Source organism: Gossypium arboreum, chromosome 7 (genome assembly GCF_025698485.1).
Source record: "Gossypium arboreum isolate Shixiya-1 chromosome 7, ASM2569848v2, whole genome shotgun sequence".
In the NCBI taxonomy this organism is placed as follows: Eukaryota; Viridiplantae; Streptophyta; class Magnoliopsida; order Malvales; family Malvaceae; genus Gossypium; species Gossypium arboreum.
In genome coordinates, this window is record NC_069076.1 from 72,168,011 (window position 1) to 72,193,076 (window position 25,066).

At 34.8% G+C, this 25,066-nt stretch overlaps 1 protein-coding gene across 1 annotated transcript; it reads right to left on the reverse strand.

Moving 5' to 3' along the window:
- Positions 1-18,300: 18,300 nt before the first annotated feature.
- LOC108466828 (AT-rich interactive domain-containing protein 1-like) lies at positions 18,301-22,467 on the reverse strand. Its single transcript, XM_017767187.2, has 3 exons — positions 22,163-22,467; positions 20,414-21,922; positions 18,301-19,641 (listed from the first exon to the last, which is right to left on the reverse strand). Exons 1-3 carry the CDS (start codon positions 22,163-22,165, stop codon positions 18,805-18,807), a joined length of 2,349 nt encoding a protein of 782 aa, XP_017622676.2. The 5' UTR covers positions 22,166-22,467; the 3' UTR covers positions 18,301-18,804.
- Between the last annotated feature and the right edge of the window lie 2,599 nt (positions 22,468-25,066).

The window sequence follows — 25,066 nt, forward strand, 5'->3', positions numbered from 1 at the left end:
ACATAATTTGTAAAACTATAATATAAAAAAATCTTACAACAGAGGCTTGCTTAGGAGCTCGCATAAAACATATCTTTAAAGCATAACTTAAAAACGTATTCTTGACAACAGAGTCTTAAAACTTGAAAATAGAGTTTCATAGAAAACTTACTCTTGAAACTTAGTTTTAAAAAAAAAGTTCTCAGAAACCATCATAGTTCATACCCAAGATACTAACCTTTAAGCATTCATACTGAAAAACATATTAGTTAGCATAATTATGGCAATTCTTAACCACTCACTGATAAAGCTAATAATTTAAAAAAGTTTGGCTTTGTCTTTATTCCTTACTATTAGATGGTCTGGCTGGTTTGCAATATAAACAAACACATAGATTACTAAGCAGACAAAACTTTCAGAATTCAGATATGCAAGTGAACTTAACTTTCTAGACAATCACCTAACAGGATAAAGACTTACCTTGGTTGCTACAAACTTGGTTTAGAATAGAGATTTGATGATAGAATATTCAATGAGATAATTTTCATGAAATAAGGGTCGTATTTATAGGCGCTAAGTGTCCTAGAAATCTTAGGATACCCTACTTGACATAGGAAAGGTTTTACTTGCACAAAAAGTATTACTAGATACACCATATCTTGATTTCCTAATTTGAGTCTGACTTTAACTTTGGTGAACTCCCAGTTCACAACTTACATGGCGAACCACCAGTTCGCCAAACAAACTAGCGAACCCTAGCTCGCCAAATAGACTAGAGAACCCCTAGCTCACTAAATAAACTGACGAACATGACTTTCAATGAATCTGTCAAATCTCCTTACCACATCTTTTGGCTTATATTACAATGTAGAAACATTGGTGAACTCCTTTGATACAGATTGAAGTGGAGGAAGCGGAAGAAGGATCGAATTCAAGTTGTTTGACTCAAGAAGGAAAGATTTGAAGGTGACCTGAAAGAATAAATAAAAAAATTTACAAATTAATTAAAACAAAAACACTAAAAGAAGAAATTGAAAAACTAAGAATAAAAATTCAAAATAATAAATAAATAGATGAAATTTAAAAATGGAATATGGACTGAATAAACTGATGGATATGATGGATAGAAGGATAAATGTCCAATTGAGCCCTTTGAGATATAAATCCCAACAAACTCAATTAATGGCTCGAATCAACCCTCCAAGAAATAATTCTTGGCAAATCGAATGATGAAGAATGAATTCCTACAACTACTTGAAGAAAATCAAGAAGAAAACTACTTTTAAAAATCATAAGAAAGAAATCTTGCACAAAGAAATAAACTCCCAGAGTTAAAAACTTTATTAATGAAAACAAGTTTCTCCCCAATGAACAATGAAGAAACCTTTATCTAGGTTAGTAAAGTACATCCAACTAAAATTGTAACACCCCGAACCCGAGACCATCGCCGGTGTCGGACACGAGGGGTTAACGAGACAAATCCTCTTAAAGTACCGACCAATTTGGCATTTCCGGACAGGCTGGAAAACTGCGTCACTGTCGCCTTAAAAATCATATCTCGAGTTTCAAAACTTGGAAACTGATTCCGTAAATTTTCCCCGAATTTAGACTCATATATCCATCCATGGATTTATTTCTAGAATTTTTGGTTGGGCCAATTGTTACAGTTTATTAGTTAAAGTCACCCATGTTACAGGGGTCGACTACACTGACCTTCGCACGTTACAACTTGAATATCTCTCTGTACAGGGCTTTAATACTGGTGCCGTTTGTTTCTAATGAAACTAGACTCAAAATGGAATCTTTAAATATAAGGCATGACTTCTAATTCTTTCTAGATAATTTATAGTAAATTTTCAAAGTCGCGACAGGGGACCCAGAAACCGTTCTGGCCCCGTCTCACGAAATCTCGAATATCTCTTAAAATACGCCTCATATGGTCGTTTTGTTTCATCCATATGAAAATAGATTCATCAAGGTTCAATTTCATAATTTATTCACTATTTAATTCTACTTCTACTATTTTTAGTGATTTTTCCATCTCACCTCGCTGCTGCTGGCAGCATCTGTTACTAAAGCAAACAATGACTATTTCATAATTCTTCCATGGCCAACTATTTCATCATACGTAATGCAACTATGGCCACCTTATCAAAATTAAGGTTTCTAAGGCTCGTGACCATAGGTTTTAGAATCACACTCAACCGACCACATAGGCCATTTTCGCATGGCTTAAAGTTTACAACCCACAATTCAACAAAACAAAATAGCCTATACATGCCAAACGTTCTCCTAGTTCAACTACGAAGACAATACCAAAAGATTTCCAGCCGGTGTGATGACTTCAACGACGGTTCCGAGCACATAAACGATACGAGTCCAAGAGACCTAAAATGGGTGACAAGAAAACACCGAGTGAGTTTATAACTCAGTAAGTCATAAGCATTCATCAACCAACCATTAATAAAATTATCACAACATGAAACGATAAACGAGGCTAGGTACTCCATCCATATCGAAACTATACTATAATTCCTCGGACCTTTCGGTTCAATCTCATACCAAGTCATACATCCACATTTCATATTCTATACAATAAGATATTTGAGGCATTTTCACACACCAACTCATTTTCACCACAATCATACAATTGCAATCATCACATAGATTTAAAGCTTACCAAGCTCAACCCCGAGCATGAACATATTGCCTATTCGTCATGAGCTCAAGGTACTTACCGATCCATCGTCCGGGATTAACTCGGTAATGTCGCACACTCAGTGCCAATTGTAATGCAAGAGCATATAGTGAATCCGCACACTTAGTGCTATATACATTCAGCTCGCACACTTAGTGCTATATAATCAAACTCGCACACTTAGTGCTGTACAATTTTAAACCCGCACACTTAGTGCCAATCTTGTCACCGTGTCCATTTATACCCGCACACTTAGTGCCGAGACCAATACCTTATGCATTTTGCTGCCTTTATACATTCAACAATGGCATCATTCCATACACATACATTTCCATTTACACATCAACTCATTTAAACACATTTCCATATTATTATGATCATTCAAATCAACACCAAATATATGCTTAATGACTTACCTCGTGTTGGGTAAAATAGTTCCAAGTCGGCTACTCGATGACCTTCGTCTTTCCCTTGCTTGATTCTCCTTCTTTAACTCCTTGAGCTTAATCAATAAATCACTAGTTTAACCATCTTGCTAAACATTCATAATTCAACTACACATGCATATGTATGCTTGTATATTCGGCAACCATTCTTACTAATCGCCCATTTGGTCGATTATACACCTAACCGAATATGCACCAAAACTTGATTCAACATTACCTACATACTCACTTTAATGGCGAATATATATATATATGTACAATGTCAACTAACATCTTTTAATCACCTAATTTCATCTCATGAACATTTAATCAAATTTTCCCAATCTAGCATATATTTTCACATCCATTTGTAACATCATGTACAAACACATATACACATATATCAAAACACAAATTTTTACCTATCATGCAACAAGCATAAATCGCACTTATGAGCATGCCATGGCGAATACATCCCACACCATCCCTTTCAATTTTTGGTCATGGTTAAACAAAGAAAACTCCATGTCTTACTCAAGAATGCTAAAAGAAATTTCAAGAGTAGTCAATCCATCATTACATGCATCATCAACAAGCTTCACATTTAGCATGCAATGGCTTTAACACAATATCAACCTTGGCCAAATACCATTTCCATGGCATAACAAGGATTTGAACCATGGGCTAACATGAACATCAAGTTAGCAACTAAAACATGCATCAATCTCATGACACAACCTCAAACATACCTTAATCTTGACACAAGTATGACCAAATCTCCTTCTAGTTCTCTTCTAAACCAAGCATGAAGCAAAAATCCTTCCTTTTCCCTTAGTATTTTCGGCCAAGATTTGAGAATGGATGAACAAATTTTCTCCTTTCTTTTCCTCTACTCACGGCAACAAGGGGGCATCCATGCTCATTTTTTTTCATTTCTTTATTTTTCTACATGATCCACTAACTAAACATGTTGGAAACATGTTCCCTTGCCCATATTCTTGTCATGGCCGGCCACTCTTCCCCTTTTTGGGCAAATTGACATGCAAAACCACTCTTTTGCATGCATGTACTATTAGACCATTGTAAGATTAGCCTATCAACTTTCAACAATGTTTCATACAAGTCCATTTTAATAAATTCACATAGAAATGATCAAATTAATGCATGAAACTTTCACACATGCATTTACTAACATCATAAACATAGAATATAACTTTTAATTACTTATAAGACTCGGTTTAGTGGTCCCAAAACCACTTTCCGACTAGGGTCAAATTAGGGATGTCACAACTCTCCCCACTTAAGAAATTTTCGTCCCGAAAATCTTACCGTAAATAGGTTTGGGTATCGCTCTTTCATAGAGTCCTCGAGTTCCCAAGTGGCTTCTTCAATTCCGTGTTTATGCCACAACACCTTCACTAATGGGATTTTCTTATTGCGCAACTCTTTTACTTCACGCATCGAATGCGAACCGGTTCCTCTTCATAGCTCAAATTAGGTGAATCTCAATCTCGACGGAGCGATTACGTGCGATGGATCGACCTATATCGTCAAGCATCGAGACATGGAAAACATTGTGGATCCTTTCAAGCTCGGGGTAAAATTAATCGATGCGCTCTTCGGTCCAACTCGTTCGGATACTTCATACGGACCGATGAACCTCGGACTCAATTTTCCCTTACGGCCAAATCTAAGCACCTTCTTCCGGGTGAGACTTTGAGAAATACCTTGTCTCCAACCGATATTCAATGTCTTTCCTTTTCAAATCCGCATACGACTTTTGGCGATCCGGCGACCTTCAAACTTTCACGAATTACTCGAACTTTTTACTCGGCATCCTTAACCAAATCAACCTCAAGATTTTACCTTCACTAAGTTCAGTCGAGAATAGTGGGTACGGCATTTACGTCCGTATAAAGCCTCGTAAGGCGCCATCTTAATACTTGATTTAAAGCTATTGTTGTAAGCGAATTCAACCAAAGGTAAATACCGTTCCCATGAACCACTAAACTCAAGGATGCAACATCTCAACATATCCTCGAGTATTTGAATTATCCGTTCGGATTGACCATCGGTTTGGGGTGAAAAGTGCTAAAATGCAGCTTGGTACCCAAAGCCTCTTGCAATTTCTTCTAAAATCGCGATGTAAATCTTGGGTCTCTATCCGACACGATTTATCAAGCGAAAAATCCGTGCGGACAGGAATAAAATGAGCAGACTTGGTCAGTCTATCAACAATGACCCAGATCGCATCCCTCTTACTCGCTGACAATGGCAGTCCGAATACAAAGTCCATGGTGACTCGATCCCATTTCCACTCGGGTATCGTGATCGGCTGAAGTAATCCCGATGGCACTTGATGTTCCGCTTTCACTTGTTGACATATCAGACACCTTGAAACAAATTCAGAAATGTCTCGTTTCATACTGGGACACCAAAATTGGCGTTTGGTCATTGTACATTTTAGTACTACCCGGTGGATTGACATTCGACTCTCGTGAGCCTCGTTCAAAATCATCGAAACAAGTTCCGAATTCCTTGGAATACATAATCGACCCTTGAACGTCAAGCAATCATGGTCGTCAATCTGAAATTCCGATTCCTCATTCGAAACACATTCGGCTCGCTTAGCGACCAATTCGGCGTCGACCTTCTGAGATTCAAGTACTTGATGAATCAATAACGGTTTGGTCTCTAATTCGACTACTAGCACCTCATCGGGTGAAACGGATAGATGAGCATCCTTCGCTCTCAAAGCAACCAAAGCCTTGCGACTTAAAGCATCGGCCACCACGTTGGCCTTTCCGGTGATAATCAATGATGAGTTCATAGTCTTTCAACAACTCAAGCCAACGTCTTTGTCGCAGTTTAAATCTCTCGAGTCATCAAATATTTTAGACTCTTGTGGTCCGAATAAATGTGACACCTTTCTCCAAACAAGTAATGCCGCCATATCTTCAAGGCGAACGCTATGGTCGCTAATTCAAGGTCATGGGTCGGATAGTTTCTCTCATGCGGCTTTAGTTGTCTCGACGCGTAAGCCACAACTCGACCTTCTTGCATCAACACACAACCTAACCCAAGCAAGGATGCGTCATCAGATATGACAAACTCTTTCTGGAATCCGATTGTACTAGTACCGGGGCCTCGGTTAAGCAGGTTTTTAGTCGATCGAAACTTTCTTGACACGTTCGACCACTCAAACTTAACATCTTTTGAAGTAGTTTTGTCATCGGTGCAGCTATCATCGAAAAACCTTTCACAAATCGTCGATAGTATCCGCAAGCCCCAAAAGCTCCTAACCTCGGTAACATTCCTTAGAGGTTTCCAATCGACTATGGTCGAAATTTTGTTCGGGTCCACCACGACACCGTCACGGACACCACGTGCCCCAAAAGCTAACCTCTTTCAACCAAAATTCACATTCTTGAACTTTGGGTATAACTGCTTATCTCGTAAGATTTGCAACACTAGCCTCAGGTGTTTAGCATGTTCAGTTTCATCTCTCGAATAGACCAAAATGTCATCGATAAATACAACTACGAACCGATCCAAGTATGGCCTGAAAATTCTATTCATTAAATCTATAAATACCGCAGGGGCATTAGTAAGCCCAAACGGCATCACCAAGAATTCGTAGTGACCGTACCTCGTTCTAAAATCAGTCTTGGGTATGTCCGATTCTTGGACCCTCAACTGATAGTACCCCGACCTCAAATCTATCTTTGAAAACACTGAGGCTCCCTTTAATTGATCAAACAAATCGTCAATTCGTGGCAACGGATATTTGTTCTTTATCGTCACTTTATTCAACTGACGATAGTCGATGCACAATCTCATAGTTCAATCCTTCTTCTTCACAAACAATACTGGTGTGCCCCATGGAGAAAAACTCGGTCGAGCGAAACCTCTATCCGTTAATTCTTGCAATTGAACCTTCAATTCCTTTAATTCCGTTAATGCCATACGATACGGGGCTATTGAGATCGGCGTAGTACCGGTACAACCGATGCGAATTCCACTTCTCGAACCGGTGGCAATCCGGTAACTCCTCGGAAAAACATCCGAATACTCACAAACCACTGGTACCGATTCGAGTTTCCTTTCCGTCTCTTTACTTTCAAACACATACGCAAGGTATGTTTCACGCCTTTTCACATACCTCCGGCGGTCATGGAAGATATTATCGCGGCACTCCTTTTAAATCGAGACTCGACTCGGACTACCTCATTATTTGCACTCCTCAAATCAATGGTTTTCCTTTTGCGATCCTTCTTTGCATCATGTACTGGTCACCAATCCATACCAAGAATAACATCGAATTCATCAAATGGTAGAAGCATCAGTTGGTAGGAAAACAGATTCTCGAATTATTAGGGGCATCTCTTGCACACTTTATCAACGAGTGCGTATTGACCCAAAGGGTTTGACACTCGAATTACGAACTCGATGACTCAACAGGTAGAGTCTTACTGGATGCTAAAGGTTTCACATACATATGAATGAGTAGAGCGGGGTCAATCAATGCAATCACACTAGTATCAAAGAGAGTAAAAGTACCAGTGATAACGTCAAGGGAGGATGCCTCCTCTCGTGCGCGGATGGCATATGCTCTAGCAGGAGCACGGGTCTCGGATCGAACAGCCGTATCAGAGGCTCCTCTCTGATTACCACCCCTACCTCCAGAAATTCTCGGGGGCCTACCTCTAGCCGTTGTTCCACTAGGTCTTGCACCTTGCATCTTATTCTTCTCATCTAGCTCCGTGCAATCTCTAATGAAGTGGTCCTTCGAACCGCATCCATAACAGGCCCTATTAACAGACTTACCCCAACATTCACCTAGGTGTCGCCTTTCACATTGGGGGCATTCAGGTCTCTCTTGACGATTATTGCCCACACTAGCTACCGAAGTAGCTCGAGAGTCCGTCAATGGTCGGGCTCGATGGAAATTCCCGATCGCCTCGACTTATTAGTGTCCTCCACGAACTTCTTTCTTTGCCGAGAACGGAGCTTTACTCACGATCTTTTACGATAATCTCTTGCTTCAAATTCAGCCTTCTTCTTTTCCTTTCCGAGTTCTTCGCCTTGCGAGCTCGTTCGACTAGTGTTACGAACTCCTTTATCTCCAAAATACCCACTAGCACTTTAAGTCTTCATTCAATCCTTCTTCAAATCTTTTGCACATAGCAACCTCATCACTACACACTCCGAGCATATCGACTAAGTCTTACGAACTCATGTTCGTATTCGAATCTGATCATCCGGCCTTGCTTGAGTTCCAAGAATTCCTTACGCTTCGATCGATGAACCGTTGACTAATGTATTTCTTTGAAATTGGATTGAAAGAAATCCCAAGTAACTCGTTCATTTGGGACTATGGAAATTAAAGTCCTCCACCAATAGTAAGTGAGTCTCACAACAAGGATATAGCACACTTAAGACATTCATCGGTGTGCATGACAGTTCATCTAACACTCGAATGGTGTTATCGAGCGAATCGGCTCTTTCGGCATCATCGGTAACTATGGTCTTGAACTCCTCGGCCCGCGCTTCCTAATCAAGTCTACAGTGGTTTGCTTAGCCTCACGGGATCGATGAATCGGAGGCATTGCGGACTCTTGGGGCGGAGTATTTAAATTCGGGAATGGTTGGACAGCCGGGTTGGTTCGGGCATATTATGCGACCCACTCATTCATCATGGTGAAGAAGGCTTGTTTCGTCCCTTCATTTTGATTATTCGCGGATGATCGAGGCTCAACAGCGGTGTCCCTTGCGCGGAGCAGCCGCTACACTTTCAACGTCATCCGCCAAGGGTCTCTCTATCCGGGTTCCATTGCTAATCAAAACAAAAATTTCAACCGTCAGAAGTCATCACATTATTAAGCACTAACAATTTGGCATGTATAGCTACACTCACACGGGCTATGGTAGTCCTAGAACCGACTAAACCATAGCTCTGATACCAATAAAATTGTAACACCCCGAACCCGAGACCATCGCCGGTGTCGGACACGAGGGGTTAACGAGACAAATCCTCTTAAAGTACCGACCAATTTGGCATTTCCGGACAGGCTGGAAAACTGCATCACTGTCGCCTTAAAAATCATATCTCGAGTTTCAAAACTCGGAAACTGATTCCGTAAATTTTCCCTGAATTTAGACTCATATATGCATCCATGGATTTATTTCTAGAATTTTTGGTCGGCCCAATTGGTACAGTTTATTAGATAAAGTCACCCATGTTACAGGGGTCGACTACACTGACCTTCGCACGTTACAACTTGAATATCTCTCTGTACAGGGCTTTAATACTGGTGCCGTTTGTTTCTAATGAAACTAGACTCAAAATGAATCTGCACATATAAGGCATGACTTCTAATTATTTCTAGATAATTTATAGTAAATTTTCAAAGTCGCGACAGGGGACCCAGAAACTGTTCTGGCCCCATCTCACGAAATCTCGAATATCTCTTAAAATACGCCTCATATGGTCGTTTCGTTTCATCCATATGAAAATAGATTCATCAAGGTTCAATTTCATAATTTATTCACTATTTAATTCTACTTATACTATTTTTAGTGATTTTTCCATCTCACCTTGCTGCTGCTGGCAGCATCTGTTACTAAAGCAAACAATGACTATTTCATAATTCTTCCATGGCCAACTATTTCATCATACGTAATGCAACTATGGCCACCTTATCAAAATTAAGGTTTCTAAGGCTCGTGACCATAGGTTTTAGAATCACACTCAACCGACCACATAGGCCATTTTCGCATGGCTTAAAGTTTACAACCCACAATTCAACAAAACAAAATAGCCTATACATGCCAAACGTTCTCCTAGTTCAACTACGAAGACAATACCAAAATATTTCCAGCCGGTGTGATGACTTCAACGACGGTTCCGAGCACGCAAAAGCGATCTGAGTCCAAGAGACCTAAAATGGGTGACAAGAAAACACCGAGTGAGTTTATAACTCAGTAAGTCATAAGCATTCGTCAACCAACCATTAATAAAATTATCACAACATGAAACGATAAACGAGGCTAGGTACTCCATCCATATCGAAACTATACTATAATTCCTCGGACCTTTCGGTTCAATCTCATACCAAGTCATACATCCACATTTCATATTCTATACAATAAGATATTTGAGGCATTTTCACAAACCAACTCATTTTCACCACAATCATACAATTGCAATCATCACATAGATTTAAAGCTTACCAAGCTCAACCCCGAGCATGAACATATTGCCTATTCGTCATGAGCTCAAGGTACTTACCTGATCCGCTGTCCGGGATTAACTCGGTAATGTTGCACACTCAGTGCCAATTGTAATGCAAGAGCATATAGTGAATCCGCACACTTAGTGCTATATACATTCAGCTCGCACACTTAGTGCTATATAATCAAACTCGCACACTTAGTGCTGTACAATTTTAAACCCGCACACTTAGTGCCAATCTTGTCACCATGTCCATTTATACCCGCACACTTAGTGCCGAGACCAATACCTTATGCATTTTGCTGCCTTTATACATTCAACAATGGCATCATTCCATACACATACATTTCCATTTACACATCAACTCATTTAAGCACATTTGCATATATATTATGATCATTCAAATCAACACCAAATATATGCTTAATGACTTACCTCGTGTTGGGTAAAATAGTTCCAAGTCGGCTACTCGATGACCTTCGTCTTTCCCTTGCTTGATTCTCCTTCTTTAACTCCTTGAGCTTAATCAATAAATCACTAGTTTAACCATCTTGCTAAACATTCATAATTCAACTACACATGCATATGTATGCTTGTATATTCATAACCATTCTTACTAATCGCCCATTTGGTCGATTATACACCTAACCGAATATGCACCAAAAACTTGATTCAACATTACCTACATACTCACTTTAATGGCCGATTATATATATATATGTACAATGTCAACTAACATCTTTTAATCACCTAATTTCATCTCATGAACATTTAATCAAATTTTCCCAATCTAGCATATATTTTCACATCCATTTGTAACATCATGTACAAACACATATACACATATATCAAAACACAAATTTTACCTATCATGCAACAAGCATAAATCGCACTTATGAGCATGCCATGGCGAATACATCCCACACCATCCCTTTCAATTTTTGGTCATGGTTAAACAAAGAAAACTCCATGTCTTACTCAAGAATGCTAAAAGAAATTTCAAGAGTAGTCAATCCATCATTACATGCATCATCAACAAGCTTCACATTTAGCATGCAATGGCTTTAACACAATATCAACCTTGGCCAAATACCATTTCCATGGCATAACAAGGATTTGAACCATGGGCTAACATGAACATCAAGTTAGCAACTAAAACATGCATCAATCTCATGACACAACCTCAAACATACCTTAATCTTGACACAAGTATGACCAAATCTCCTTCTAGTTCTCTTCTAAACCAAGCATGAAGCAAAAATCCTTCCTTTTTCCCTTAGTATTTTCGGCCAAGATTTGAGAATGGATGAACAAATTTTTCTCCTTTCTTTTTCCTCTACTCACGGCAACAAGGGAGAGGGCATCCATGCTCATTTTTTTTCATTTCTTTATTTTTCTACATGATCCACTAACTAAACATGTTGGAAACATGTTCCCTTGCCCATATTCTTGTCATGGCGGCCACTCTTCCCTTTTTTGGGCAAATTGACATGCAAAACCACTCTTTTACATGCATGTACTATTAGACCATTGTAAGATTAGCCTATCACCTTTCAAAAATGTTTCATACAAGTCCATTTTAATAAATTCACATAGAAATGATCAAATTAATGCATGAAACTTTCACACATGCATTTACTAACATCATAAACATAGAATATAACTTTTAATTACTTATAAGACTCGGTTTAGTGGTCCCGAAACCACTTTCTGACTAGGGTCAAATTAGGGATGTCACAAAAATTATAAAGTATACTGAAACTCTAATTAATCTAAATAAGAAGTAGTTTTAAACTAAACTTTCTTGTTTAACTAAGAATTCTTGTTTGACTAAGAAACAAATACTCCTAAACAACTTAAAATACTTAAACAATATCCAAAATTCGGAATAAAAAAATAATAAAACCTAATAAATACAATAGTGGGCTCATATATAACAAAAATTAAGCTTAAAAATCGAACCAAGTATGATTTAAACTCGAATTAAAAGCCCGAAACTCGTAATTCCCGTCATAATCTAGTTCAGAAATTTTGCTCGCACAGTCTTCACTAGAACAATCATAACTTCATCTCCCGAACTCGAAATCGGGTGATTCATAGTGTGTTTCGAAGCTAAGAGATAGATCTTAAAACCCCATCCATACATATATCATTCCCTGCTTCCCACAAAAAGATTCATCCTCGAAACTTGTCTTTGATTGAATAAGAAAGAATCTCTATCATAGGTGGAATGATTTAATAGAAAGCTCCTCACAAAGGATCAACAAATTCTTGAAAGAATGGAATAAGTCTTCTTGATAACAAGTTTGGGCTACTGAAAACATAATAATTCCTTTCTTTCAAATACATTCACTCTTTCTTTCCATTCTATTTTTCAATATGAATTGAACTCTTTAATTTTACTTTCTAGGAATTTTCACTCACCAAAATTGGACCATTAAATTGACTTTTATCACTTAAGGTCTCTTGTCTCTCAGTCTTTTTACATGAATCATCCTCACTTCCCTTTAACCCTTCACAAAAATTTTGTAAATTGAAGTCATCATAATACAACTCTTTAGGAGGAGAGTTAAGGTCTAAATCGTCCAAATTCATAGACTCTAGGAAACAATTCTTGCTATCAACTTTTTCCAGTTCACAAAGTTCACTATCACTAACACTATCATCATAGTTCACATTATTACTATCAACTTTGAAATAAGGTGTAATGTTAGATATAAACTCAACAATAGGCAAAAAATCACACTTATTTTCTTTACAAATGGTGTCACTTGAAGTTTCTCATTCATCTATATCATCATAGTCATTGATAGCAGTAGATGAAGACTCCTCAATAGGTTCTGTTTCATATTTACGTTCCTCGGCTTGCAAGTATGTTTTCCTAAATGAATATGTTGGACATTCAAATGCTTTGTGATCCTTCGTATTAAACCAGATTCACCTGCTAGCTCGTTCTCTTTGTTATGCCATAAGTCGCTTAAGCTTGTAGAAAATATTATGTTTTTTGTACCCACGTCTTTCTTGACAAGTCCATAAACAATAAAAAGTTGAACGACATTCGAAACAACATGTCCGTGCAGGTTTTTTTTTTTAGAAATATGACATTTATGTCTTGTCCAATGTTTATCATTGTTAGTTTCCATCCGAGACAAAGTTTGACTAAAATTTTATTGAACCGCCTCGTGATGAAGGACATGAGTTTGCATTGTATCGAACTTATTTTCCAAATGCTCTTGTGCCTCTTCGGAATCTTCCTGAAGTTTGTCGAATAGTGCCATAACTTGGTCCACGGTAACCATGGATGGATCATGCTTTTCATCCTTACTATGTGTTCATACTATTATTTGAGGCTGAAATAAAAAAGCACTCAAAACAAAATTGATCAAAGAAAATTAAACATCATCATTATACACTCGCAATAAAAAAGATAAACTTTAAGAGACAAAGAAAAGAAGTTAAGATTGTCTTGCTTGTAACTTTTAAAGAGAAATCAAACTCAATAATATTCAAAAAGATATGGAATCTTTCTCTAACAAAGTTGACCTAAGGCTCTATTAAGCCAAAGAAAAACTTAAGTCTAAAGAAAGTAAGTTGCGCAGAGAAAGGAGAGGTTTGTACCTATTAACACAAGAAACGAAAATGTGTTAGAATGTGTAATAGAAAAAGAAAATCTAAAACAAAAGAAACCCTAATACTTGAATAAAAAAAACTACCCAACCAAAAACCCAAAATAATGGAAAACAACTTGAATTTTTTTGTTCGAGGTGTTCACTATTTCCAAAAATCACGAAATTTAACGTGGAGTCTTCTCAAATAATGTAGATCTGATCTGGAAAATTTCGACACAAAATTCAACCGACAGAATAATTTTTTATTTTTCTTTTTTCATTTTTTTTTTTTTACACTTTTCGATCACTTTTTTGGGGAAAATATTTTTTTATATTCTAAGAGAGTGAAGAATCAAAATGTAAAATTTATGATCGTTTGACAAATATTTACCCACTAAAAATATTTTTTTTGAAAAATTTTTGGGTAAAAGAAAAAAAAACTATTTTGAGATTGTTTACTAGAAATCAGTTTATAAGAACACAAAGAACACCTAAAATGTCTGAAGCTGATACCAAATGATAAGGATTAAAGCGGAGGAAGCGGAAGAAGGATCGAATTCAAGTTGTTTGACTCAAGAAGGAAAGATTTGGGTGTGACCTGAATGCAAGAAACCAAACAAATTTAGAAAATAACAAAGAAAATAAGAAAAATTAAAAAAATAAATGATAAATATTCAAAATAATAACTAATTAGCGAAAAGATGATTAAAGCAAAGTGGAAGATGAAACGGTAAACCGATGGATAAAATGAATAGGAGGATAAATGTCTAATTGAACCATTTGAGATATAAATCCTAACAAACTCAATTAATGGCTCTAATCAACCCTCCAAGAAATAATCCTTGGCAAATTGAAGGGCGAATAATGAATTTTCATGACTACTTGAAGAAAATCGAGAACAAAACTACTTCTAAAAATAACAAGAAAGAAATCTTGCCTAAGGAAACAAACTTCCAGAGTTGAAAACTTTATTAATGAAAACTATTCTCCCTAATGAACAATGAAGAAACCTTTATATAGGCTAGCTAAGTACATCTAAATAGAAATATAAAGTATACTGAAACTCTAATTAATTTAAAGAAGAAGTAGTTTTAGAAAACTAAACTTTTTTATTTGACTAAGAAACAAAAACTCCTAAACAACTTAAAATACTTAAACAATATCCAAAATTCGAAATAAATAAATAATAAACTAATAAAACCTAATAAATACAATATTGTGCTCATAGATAACAAAAAATTAAGCTTAAAAACTGAACCCAACATGATTTAAACTCGAATTAAAAGCTCAAAACTTGTAATTCCCATCATAATCCCGTCCAGAAATTTTACTCGCCTCATTTTCACTAAAACAGTCATAACTTGAGCTCCTGAACTCAAAATTGGGTGATTCAAAGTGTGTTTCAAAGATAAGAGATAGATATTCGAATGCCATGAGACATATCAACCCAGAAATGTCTGGATCTCATCCAAAAATTTGTCACAAGTCTAATAATTTCCCAAACTTGAAAATTGGCAACTTCGGTGAATGAGATTTAATAAATTTCACCATGTCCGCGTAAGTATCATTCTCCCTTTCTACGAAAAGATTTATCCTCAAATATTGTCTTTGGTTGAATAAGAAGGAATATTTATCATAGATGGAATGATTTAATAGAGCTCCTCGCAAAGGATCAACAAATTCCTGAAAGAATGGAACAAGTCCACTAGACAAATTCAATTTAGGGTTAGTGAAAACATAATCATTCCTTTCTTTTAGATAGGTTCTCTCTTTCTTCCATTCTCTTTTTCAATGTGAATTGAACTCTTTAATTTTACCTCATAAGAATTTTCACTCACCAAAATTGGACCATTAAATTGACTTTTATCTCTCAAGGTCTCGTCTCTCAATCTTTTTACATGAATTATCCTTACTTCCCTTTAACCCCTCTCAAAAAAATTTTAAATTGAATTCACCATAATATAACTCATTAGGAGTATAATTAAGGTCTAAATCGTCCAAATTCATAGACTCTAGAAAATAATTCTTACTATTAACTTTTTTCGGTTCACAAAGTTCACTATCACTACCACTATCATCATAGTTCGCATTATTACTATCAACTTCTATGACATCAACTTTGAAATAAGGTGTAATGTTAGATATAGACTCAAAAAGAGGCACAAAATCTCACTTACTGTATTTACAAACGGTGTCACTTGAAGTTTCTTGCTCATCTATATCATCATCGTCACTGATAATAGTAGACAAAGACTCCTCAATAAACTTAGTGTCATACTTACGTTCCTCAACTTGTAAGGATGTTTTATTAAATGAATATGTTGGACATTTAAAGGCTTTGTGATCCTTTGCATTACACCACATGCACTTCCTAGCTCGTTCTCTTTGTTCTGTCATAAGTCGTCTAAGCTCGTAAAAAATATTATGTTTTTTATACCAATGTCTTTCTTGACAAGCCCATGTTCAATAGAAGGTTGAACGACATTGGAAACATGTTTGTGTTGGTTTTTTTACAAATATGATATCTATGTCTTGCCCAATGTTTATCATTGTTAGTTTCCATTTGAGCTAGAGTTTTCCTGAAATTTTGTTAAATCGCCTCATGATGAATGACTTGAGTTTGCATTGTGTCGAACTTATTTTCCAAGCGCTCTTATGCCTCTTTGAAATCTTTCCAAAGTTAGTTGAATAGTACTGTAAGTTGGTCCATGGTAACCATATATAGGTCATACTCTTCATCCTTATTATGTGTACATACCATTATTAGAGGCTGAAATAAAAAACACTCAAAACAAAATTGATTAAATAAAATTAAACATCGTCGTTATACACTCTTAATAAAAAAGATAAACTCTAAGAGACAAAGAAAAGAAGTTAAGATTGTCTCACTTGTAACTTTTAAATAGCAATCAAACTCAATAATATTTAAAAAAATGTGAGATCACTCTTTAACAAAGTTGACCTAATGCTCTAAGAAGCCAAAGAAAAACTCGACTCTCAAGGAAATAAGTTGTGCAAAGAAAAGAGAGGCAACTCTTTTCGTATCTATTAACACAAGAAACAAAAATGTGTTAGAATGCATAATAGAATAAGAAAAGCTAAAACAAAAGAAACTCTAATGCTCAAATAAAAAAAAAAGAAAAAAAAACCTACTCAACTGAAAACTAGAAAAATGGAAAACAACTTGAATTTTTTGTTTGAGGTGTTCACCATTTCCAAAAAACATGAAATTTAAATTGTAGTCTCCTCAAATAATGTAGATCTAATCTGGAAAATTTCAGCACAAAATTCAACCCACAATATTTTCTTTATTGTTCTTTTTTTTCAATTTTTTTTTGTTTTTGCATTTTTCAATCACTTTTTTTTTTTGGAAAATATTTCCTATATTCTAAGAGAGTCCTAAGAATCAGAATGTAAAATTTTAGATTGTTTGGAAAACGTTTACCCTCTAAAACAAAATTTGACAAACTTTCTAGGTTAGAGAAAAAAAAAACTATTTTGAGTTTGTTTATTGAAAATCAATTTATAAGAAGAAAAAAAAACACTTAAAACATCTAAATCTAATACCAAATAATAAAGATTGAAGTGGAGGAAATGGAAGAATGATCGAATTCAATTTATTTGACTCAAGAAAGAAATATTTGGATGTGACTTAGAAAGAAGAAACCAATTAAATTAACCAACTCTTGAGAACTTTCCTTTAGCTTTGTTATGGATGAAATTGTGACATATAAAGCTTAATGTTTTAGTTCGAGATGTAAATTAACGTTAAAATTTAATAAATTTAATCTTCAACGTTAACAAAATGATAAATTTTGATTTTCTTTAATTTTGTAAATTTTAAAAATAATTTTATTAATTTGGAAAGCATTACATTTACAAAATTTTTAAAAATAAAAAATTGTTATTTTATAAATATTGAAGGCTAAATTTATTTAATTCTTTTAAAATTTGGATTAAAATAATAAATTTTATAAATTCGTTAATTTTTTATATTTAAAATTTAATTGATAAAATATATAAACATTAGAGGATAAAAATTTATTATTAGACTAATAAAAAAAACTCACATCAACATCAATACTTATAACCAACAAATTAGATTTTGATAAAGAAAAAATTATAAGTTGAGTGACAACTAAAACTAAAACTAAAACGTTCACTCCTTTTTATTCTATCATATCATTGAATGCTATTAAATTATCTTTATTTACTCTCTTGCAAAATATAAAATTAATTTTTTTCTAACTTAATAATTAACAGTAATTTATCCAAAAACTATAGAAATAGTTCACAATAATTAATGTCATTATCAATTATCCTTTTTTATCACATTCTAGTAAAGCATGAACAAAATTATTTCTTCAATTATTGCTCACTTAATATCCAAATTTGTTACCATGGAAACTATTCAGCCCCTTGATTTGCATTTAGCCTATGAATAAAAAGAACATTATGTATTACTCAAAACCATATATGCTCTAGCAGCTGAGACAGCCTTCCTTTAAATTGTCATTACTCTAATTTTTGGTTGGGGGGGTCCTTTTATCCATCCCACAGGCTATTGCTTAACTGTCAAAAACCCAATTAAGAAAAAAAAAGGATATGCCAAAATACCTGTATTTAATTGATGTTAGTTATGAAAAATGAACATGAATATACCTCAAAAACTGAAAAAAGCATTAACCAAGGAAGGCGCTTGAGACCAGAGGTGTCTTCGCTCCAAACAACCCCTCAAAACAAAATCTTGGGCCACCAAAACTCACTTTTCAAAGGTACACCAAGCAGAATGTCTCTATTTTAATTGAAACCTCGAAAGAGCTAACAAAACTTTGCATCCTTTTTCAATGGGTTCCTTATTTACTTGGAAGAGTATCTTGATTTTTTCTGCGACTTCTTTGGAGATATTAAGATGGAGGTATATGGCTTAATTGCTTCCTGCCCAATGCCTTTAGCAACTAATTCAGATTCAGGTTCATCATCACTGTCAATGTTGCTTGGAGTGACCCGATTCTGGTATGCTCTACGCTGCAAAAGAAAGACATTGTAGTAATAGCAAACAAGTTCTTCCCTACTTTTGTTACGAAAATGTTTGCAGATCTCATCCCAGAAACATTTCTGTTGTGACGAAGGATTTGACTTCACTATATTCGAAAACATCTTCTGTTCCCCTTCCTTCCAAGCAGATGCAACGTCTTCACCCATCTTATCAAATTTCAACTTCTTGAAAGCTGGACCCAGCTCAAGCTTAAGCTTTGATCTTTTCTCAGCAACATGAAATTTTACACATTGTAGAGAACCTTGGACTTGGCAACCACATGAATCTTGTCTTCCCTTTCCAATCCGATCTCTTTCGATCAAGAATCTGTTTTCCTTTTTCTCCAATGGCCAAAAACGAGTTCCCAACCATTTTGCATCACTTCCTGAAGCTACTCCCGTCCAGACTGGTACCTCAAACTGAAACTGTGGCCCAATAGGAACTTGAATGTCAGCTTCATAGTCAAAAACAGAACCTGGAGTCACGGAGTCACAGGTTCCATTGAAGTCACTGTGATTCCCTGAGGACTGTGACCAATTCTGTTCCTTTGCATCTGTTCTCCCAAAAAGGAGCTTCTTGGTGCAACTCAACCTTTCTCTGAGATTGTACCCAATTTTAGTTTTATCATCATACAAGCAAGGATGCATCTTCTGAGTTTTCTACAAGTGTGAACAAGCAATTATTATATTATAAACTAACAAAAAAAAACAGAACAGAATAAGAGGCATATAGTGAAATAAATGTATCGGTAACCTAGAAATTCTCATTCAAGTAAAAGCAACAATATACACCCAGCAAAAATATTTAGTTAGGTATCAGGAAAAGTAATAAATATATAACCCTCTAAACTACAGCGACAACAATGCTTTTTTCCACAACCGGATCTACTAAGCCATTACATTCCATTTAAGATATCTTGAGATTTCCCATATATTATTTTCACGCTGACATTCTTTGAGAATATATGATGCATGTAATGAGTTGAAGCATTGGAAATTTAGACCAAATAAAGGGCATAAGCAGGGGCATAAAGAATAAAATGAAATATTTTAATGAATAAAATTTAGACCAAATATTTGATCCAGTCCTAAATGAATAAAATGAAATCTGACTTGCATAAAAACCATATCTAAGGGCAAGCATGGCGAAGAATTTGATAATATTTTAATGGTTCCAGCAATAGCTACTTTTGGTTCTTTTATTTTCCAGCACCAAGATGGTTGCAATGCAACCTATGTTATTTTTCATAAGGAAAGAGAGAAGTGCACAATGGAGCATTTTCAAGCAGACTACCATCATAGAATAACAAATTCAAGAATAAAATAAAATGCCCAAGAGATATATGACATTATTAAAAATAAACTTGCAAAGACACGTGTAATAACTAATATAAACATTGACCTCCTACTTGAATTAATGACTTAGATATACCTGCCGTTTTGACTGGTCAGAACTTGAATGATCATCCTTTCTGTGAAAGGCAGCTACTCGAAACAATAAAATCTGCTTCCAAAGTTCCTCACTACCATAAGACTTCCACTCTGAGCTCTCCGGTAATGAACCAACCACCAGATCACATGGATCCATCGCAACCTTTTTAACCCAATTAAGCATTCCCCACATAGAATCCAGCTTCCTCTTATTTGAAGAAAATTTTTCCTTAATGTCACTTGAATCCAACTTCACAACATCATCATCACTATGTGTGTATTTCTTACATTCAACAGAATCCTCCATAATTGCACTTGAATCCCTCTTCCTCTTATTTGAAGACAATTTTTCCTTAATGTCACTTGAATCCAACTTCACAACATCATCATCACTATGTGTGCATTTCTTACATTCAACAGAATCCTCCATAATTGCACTTGAATCCCTCTTCCTCTTATTTGAAGACAATTTTTCCTTAATGTCACTTGAATCCAACTTCACAACATCATCATCACTATGTGTGCATTTCTTACATTCAACAGAATCCTCCATAATTGCACTTGAATCCCTCTTCCTCTTATTTGAAGACAATTTTTCCTTAATGTCACTTGAATCCAACTTCACAACATCATCATCACTATGTGTGCATTTCTTACATTCAACAGAATCCTCCATAATTGCACTTTTCACCTCATCCTCATTACAAAATTTCTCAACATCGGTAGAGTTACCTGCACTTTTCACCAAATCTGAAGGCGTATGTACATATTCATCAACATTAATGAACTTTTTTTCACCGTCTGAATCAACCACCACACTCTTTAAGTCATCATCATTTCGTAATTTTTCCACTTCGTTGTAATCTAAAAAATCCTTGGTTATATCAATATCCATAGATTGTTCGCCATTTACAAATTTTTCTCCTCCACCCGACCCTGCCACTACACTCTCTTCCACTTGAGAAAACTCCGCAATTTTCTTTGACTCCGATAAAAACCTTTTAAGCTCAATTCCCATCTCCACCAAATTACCAGTATAATGTGATTCACTCTTCAAGTCCTCACTTTGAACAATTCTCTCCAACCATCTCTCTAATGAAACTAAGTACTTAAGATATACCAACTTAACCAATGACGCTACATTTAAACCCAACCCAGATTCTGTGGCAACTGAATCCCATAACCCACTTTCTGAAACAGCATTGTATCCACCTTTCTCTCTTACAACCAAAAAAAGCTTAAGCCAGTCCACAGGCTGCCCACCTTCAGCCATTGGAGGGAGTGAGCAAACACAACCTTGGGCACAGATCTCTTTTAAAAACAACCCAAGGAACTTGTTAAACCCAAATCTAAGCTTATCAGGTTCAGATTTCAAGAAAGACCCTTCAGAAAAGGGATCCAAACCAATCGAAGAACCAGCTGGCTCGAGATTTTCAGGGGGTTTTTTGCAATCTAGTGAAGATTCGTCAGCTCTAATAGACAATCCTGGCATTGATTTCGAATTCAAACCCTACAAACAAATAATAAACAATTAAAAATCATACTTGAGCGTTATAAAAGAAAGAAAAAAAATACCCATTAAGCATCTGGGTCTCTTATGGCCAAAATAGTCTGGTTTTTTTGGCGGGAAAATGACTAATCTAGGGTTTTGATTAAGATTTGTTTTATGTTTTAGGTTGCCATTAAACGTTTTTCCTAGAACATTAATCAACAATTCTAAAAACAAACACATGGAAAAGAGAAAACATACCATTATTTTCCTCTCTTTTTTTTTCTTCTTTGGGGTCTGGTATGGAACGGTTCCGGTTAGACTCTCTTCTCTCTGTCTTGGCTTTTTTTTCCCTTTGCCCCTTCTCTTTTGCCTTAATACCTCTTTTCTACCCTTGTCTTTTGAGTTCTTTGCTAAGCCCTCCTTTGCCTTAGAGAGTTAAAAAAACTTGAAAAAAAATAAAGAAAAAACAATAAAAGGGACTAGAGAAGTTTGTGTTAAGGAGCTTCAAAATACTTCCCAAACATCTAATTTATATGGGTACCATGATTGGTTAAACAAAGTTAATTATTAACCAGGGTTTTAGATTGGATCATTTGGTATGGTTAGATAAAGAGCTTTTTTAGAGATTTAAATCTTTTGTATAAATTTTTCTTTTAGATTCCTTCTTTATTTAATTACTTTTTCATCCATTAATATTTAACAATTTAAATATATTTTCTTTTCAAAGAAAGATATTCAAATATATAAAATCTATGTACTAGTTAATTTATGAACAATATTTATGATTGAAGTTTAGCTATTAGTTTCCCTTTCTCAATTTGTGAGTTCATAATGATATCAAAAAACAAAAATAAAAGGAGAGTCAAATCGATGGTAGTGGATAGATCATACCAGTTAGTACATATCGTTTTAATCTTAAATCTGTATCAAGTAATTTATGTTTCGATTTGGTCAAAATTTCGATGTGTTTTAGTTATTTTGGTATGTTTCAATTCATTTCGATCAATCTTGACTTGTACAGTGCGTAATGATTGATAAAAATTTTGATATTTTAAACTAATTTTTATTTTTTATCTTAACCATTTTAATTTTTCTATAATTATATTTATTTATTTTTAAACAATCTCATTATAAGATTTAATTATATATGCTCTTTTGACATAATGCTTAAAACTACTAATAACCCCTTTCCAACGCATAAATAGAAGGATAATGTGCTTCAACGCACCCAAACACACGTCTTCTGCATTAACAATAATGTCATACCAATCAAGTAAAAACTCAATCGACAATTATATTTAAAATTAAAAGTTAATAAATTAAATTATTGACCGAAAATTTTATATGGTTAATAAATAATTATTTAAAATTAGAAGTTAATAATTTATTAATCATATAAACAAATATATTTATATGAATGTAATTGAGATATTTTTGCATACAGATATAATATATAATTTATTTTATCAAAATAATATATAATTTAATAAGAAACTAAAAATTGAACTATAAATATATATAATATTTAAATGTATATATAATTTATCAAGAGACTAAAATGAGAATATTGTTATAAAATAAAGAGAGATAGAGAATAATGAACAAAGAAAATATGGGAAGCAATAAAGAATGTATTTTATTGATCAATGGGATGATTACAATGCTTCTTCAAAGTCTTTATTTATAAGCATAAGAAGTATTAAATGAAGTAGAGATCTAATTCTAATAACTATTAGAATTTAAAATACATCAAAACTTATCTTGATCTTGATGGACATCTACTTAATAATATATTCATAAAACTCCCCCTTGGATATCCATTGGTAGATAATGTCCTTTCGTTAAAACCCTATTAGGAAAAACCCTATGGGATAAGAACCTAACGAAGGAAAAAGAGTACACAATCTTCTACTACAAGCTACCTCGTTAAAAATCTTTACCAGAAAAACCCAATGGGAGAAAACATTGGTTAAAGGAAAAGAGTACAACTTGTTTTAGACTCTCCCTAATGGCAACATTATATTACATCTTTGAGTTGATGCATTCTAATCTTGTGTAGTAGTCTTTCAAATGTTGAAGTTGGCGATGCCTTAGCAAAAAGATTTGTTAAATTATTACTAGAACGAATTTGTTGAACATTTATATCACCTCTTTTCTCAAGATCATGGGTGAAGAATAATTTTGGTGAAATATTTGATGTTGCATTATCTTGGTACAAGATAGTTGACATCTTTTCTTATAAAGGCAAATTATATATCTTCTGGATATGTTGGATCAATAACCTTAGTCAAACACACTCTCAACTTGTCTCATGCATTGCAATTATTTCTGCATGATTTGAAGAAGCGACAACTAATGTTTGCTTTGTTGAACACCATAAAATGGCAGTACCGCCACATGTAAATAAATATCCTATTTGAGATTGACCTTTATGTGGATCTGATAAGTATCCAACATCAACATAGTCGACTAATAGGGATTTTGAATCATTTGAATAAAATAACCCTATATCAATGGCCCCTTTGAGATATCTAAATATATGTTTAATTTCATTCCAATGTCTATGTGTTGGAGAAGAACTAAACCTTGCCAACAAGTTTACAATGAAAGCTATATCAGGTATTGTGTTGTTTGCAAGATGCATCAATGCCCTTATGGAAATTAGATTTGGTACTTCAGGACTAAGAAACTCTTTATCATTCTTGCAAGGACGAAATTGATATTTATTCACATCTAACGATCGTACAACCATCAAGGTACTCAATGGGTGTACTTTATCCATGTAAAATTTCTTTAATATCTTTTCCGTATAAGTTGATTGATGAACATGAATTCCATATTTTAAATACTCGATCTGTAAGCCAAGAAAAACTTTGTTTTTCCAAGATCTTTTATCTCAGATTCTTTCTTTAAACAATTTAATGTATTTTGAAGCTCTTCAAGAGTTCCAATAATATTTAGATCATTAACATAAATAGCAATTATCACAAAATTTGATCTAAACCTTTTTATAAAGACACATGGACAAATTGGATCATTTTTGTAACCTTCTTTTAACAAGTATTCGCTAAGAAAATTATACCACATACGTCCAAATTGTTTTAATCCATATAAACTTTTCTTTAATCTGATCGAGCAATTTTCCCAAGAAACTCTATATCC

What these genes read in the sequence shown, in the direction of transcription:
- LOC108466828 (XM_017767187.2), bottom strand. An exon ending in CTGACCAGTCAAAACGGCAG is followed by an intron (nt 19,642 to 20,413) that starts GTATATCTAAGT and finishes TCACACTTGTAG; the next exon opens with AAAACTCAGAAGATGCATCC.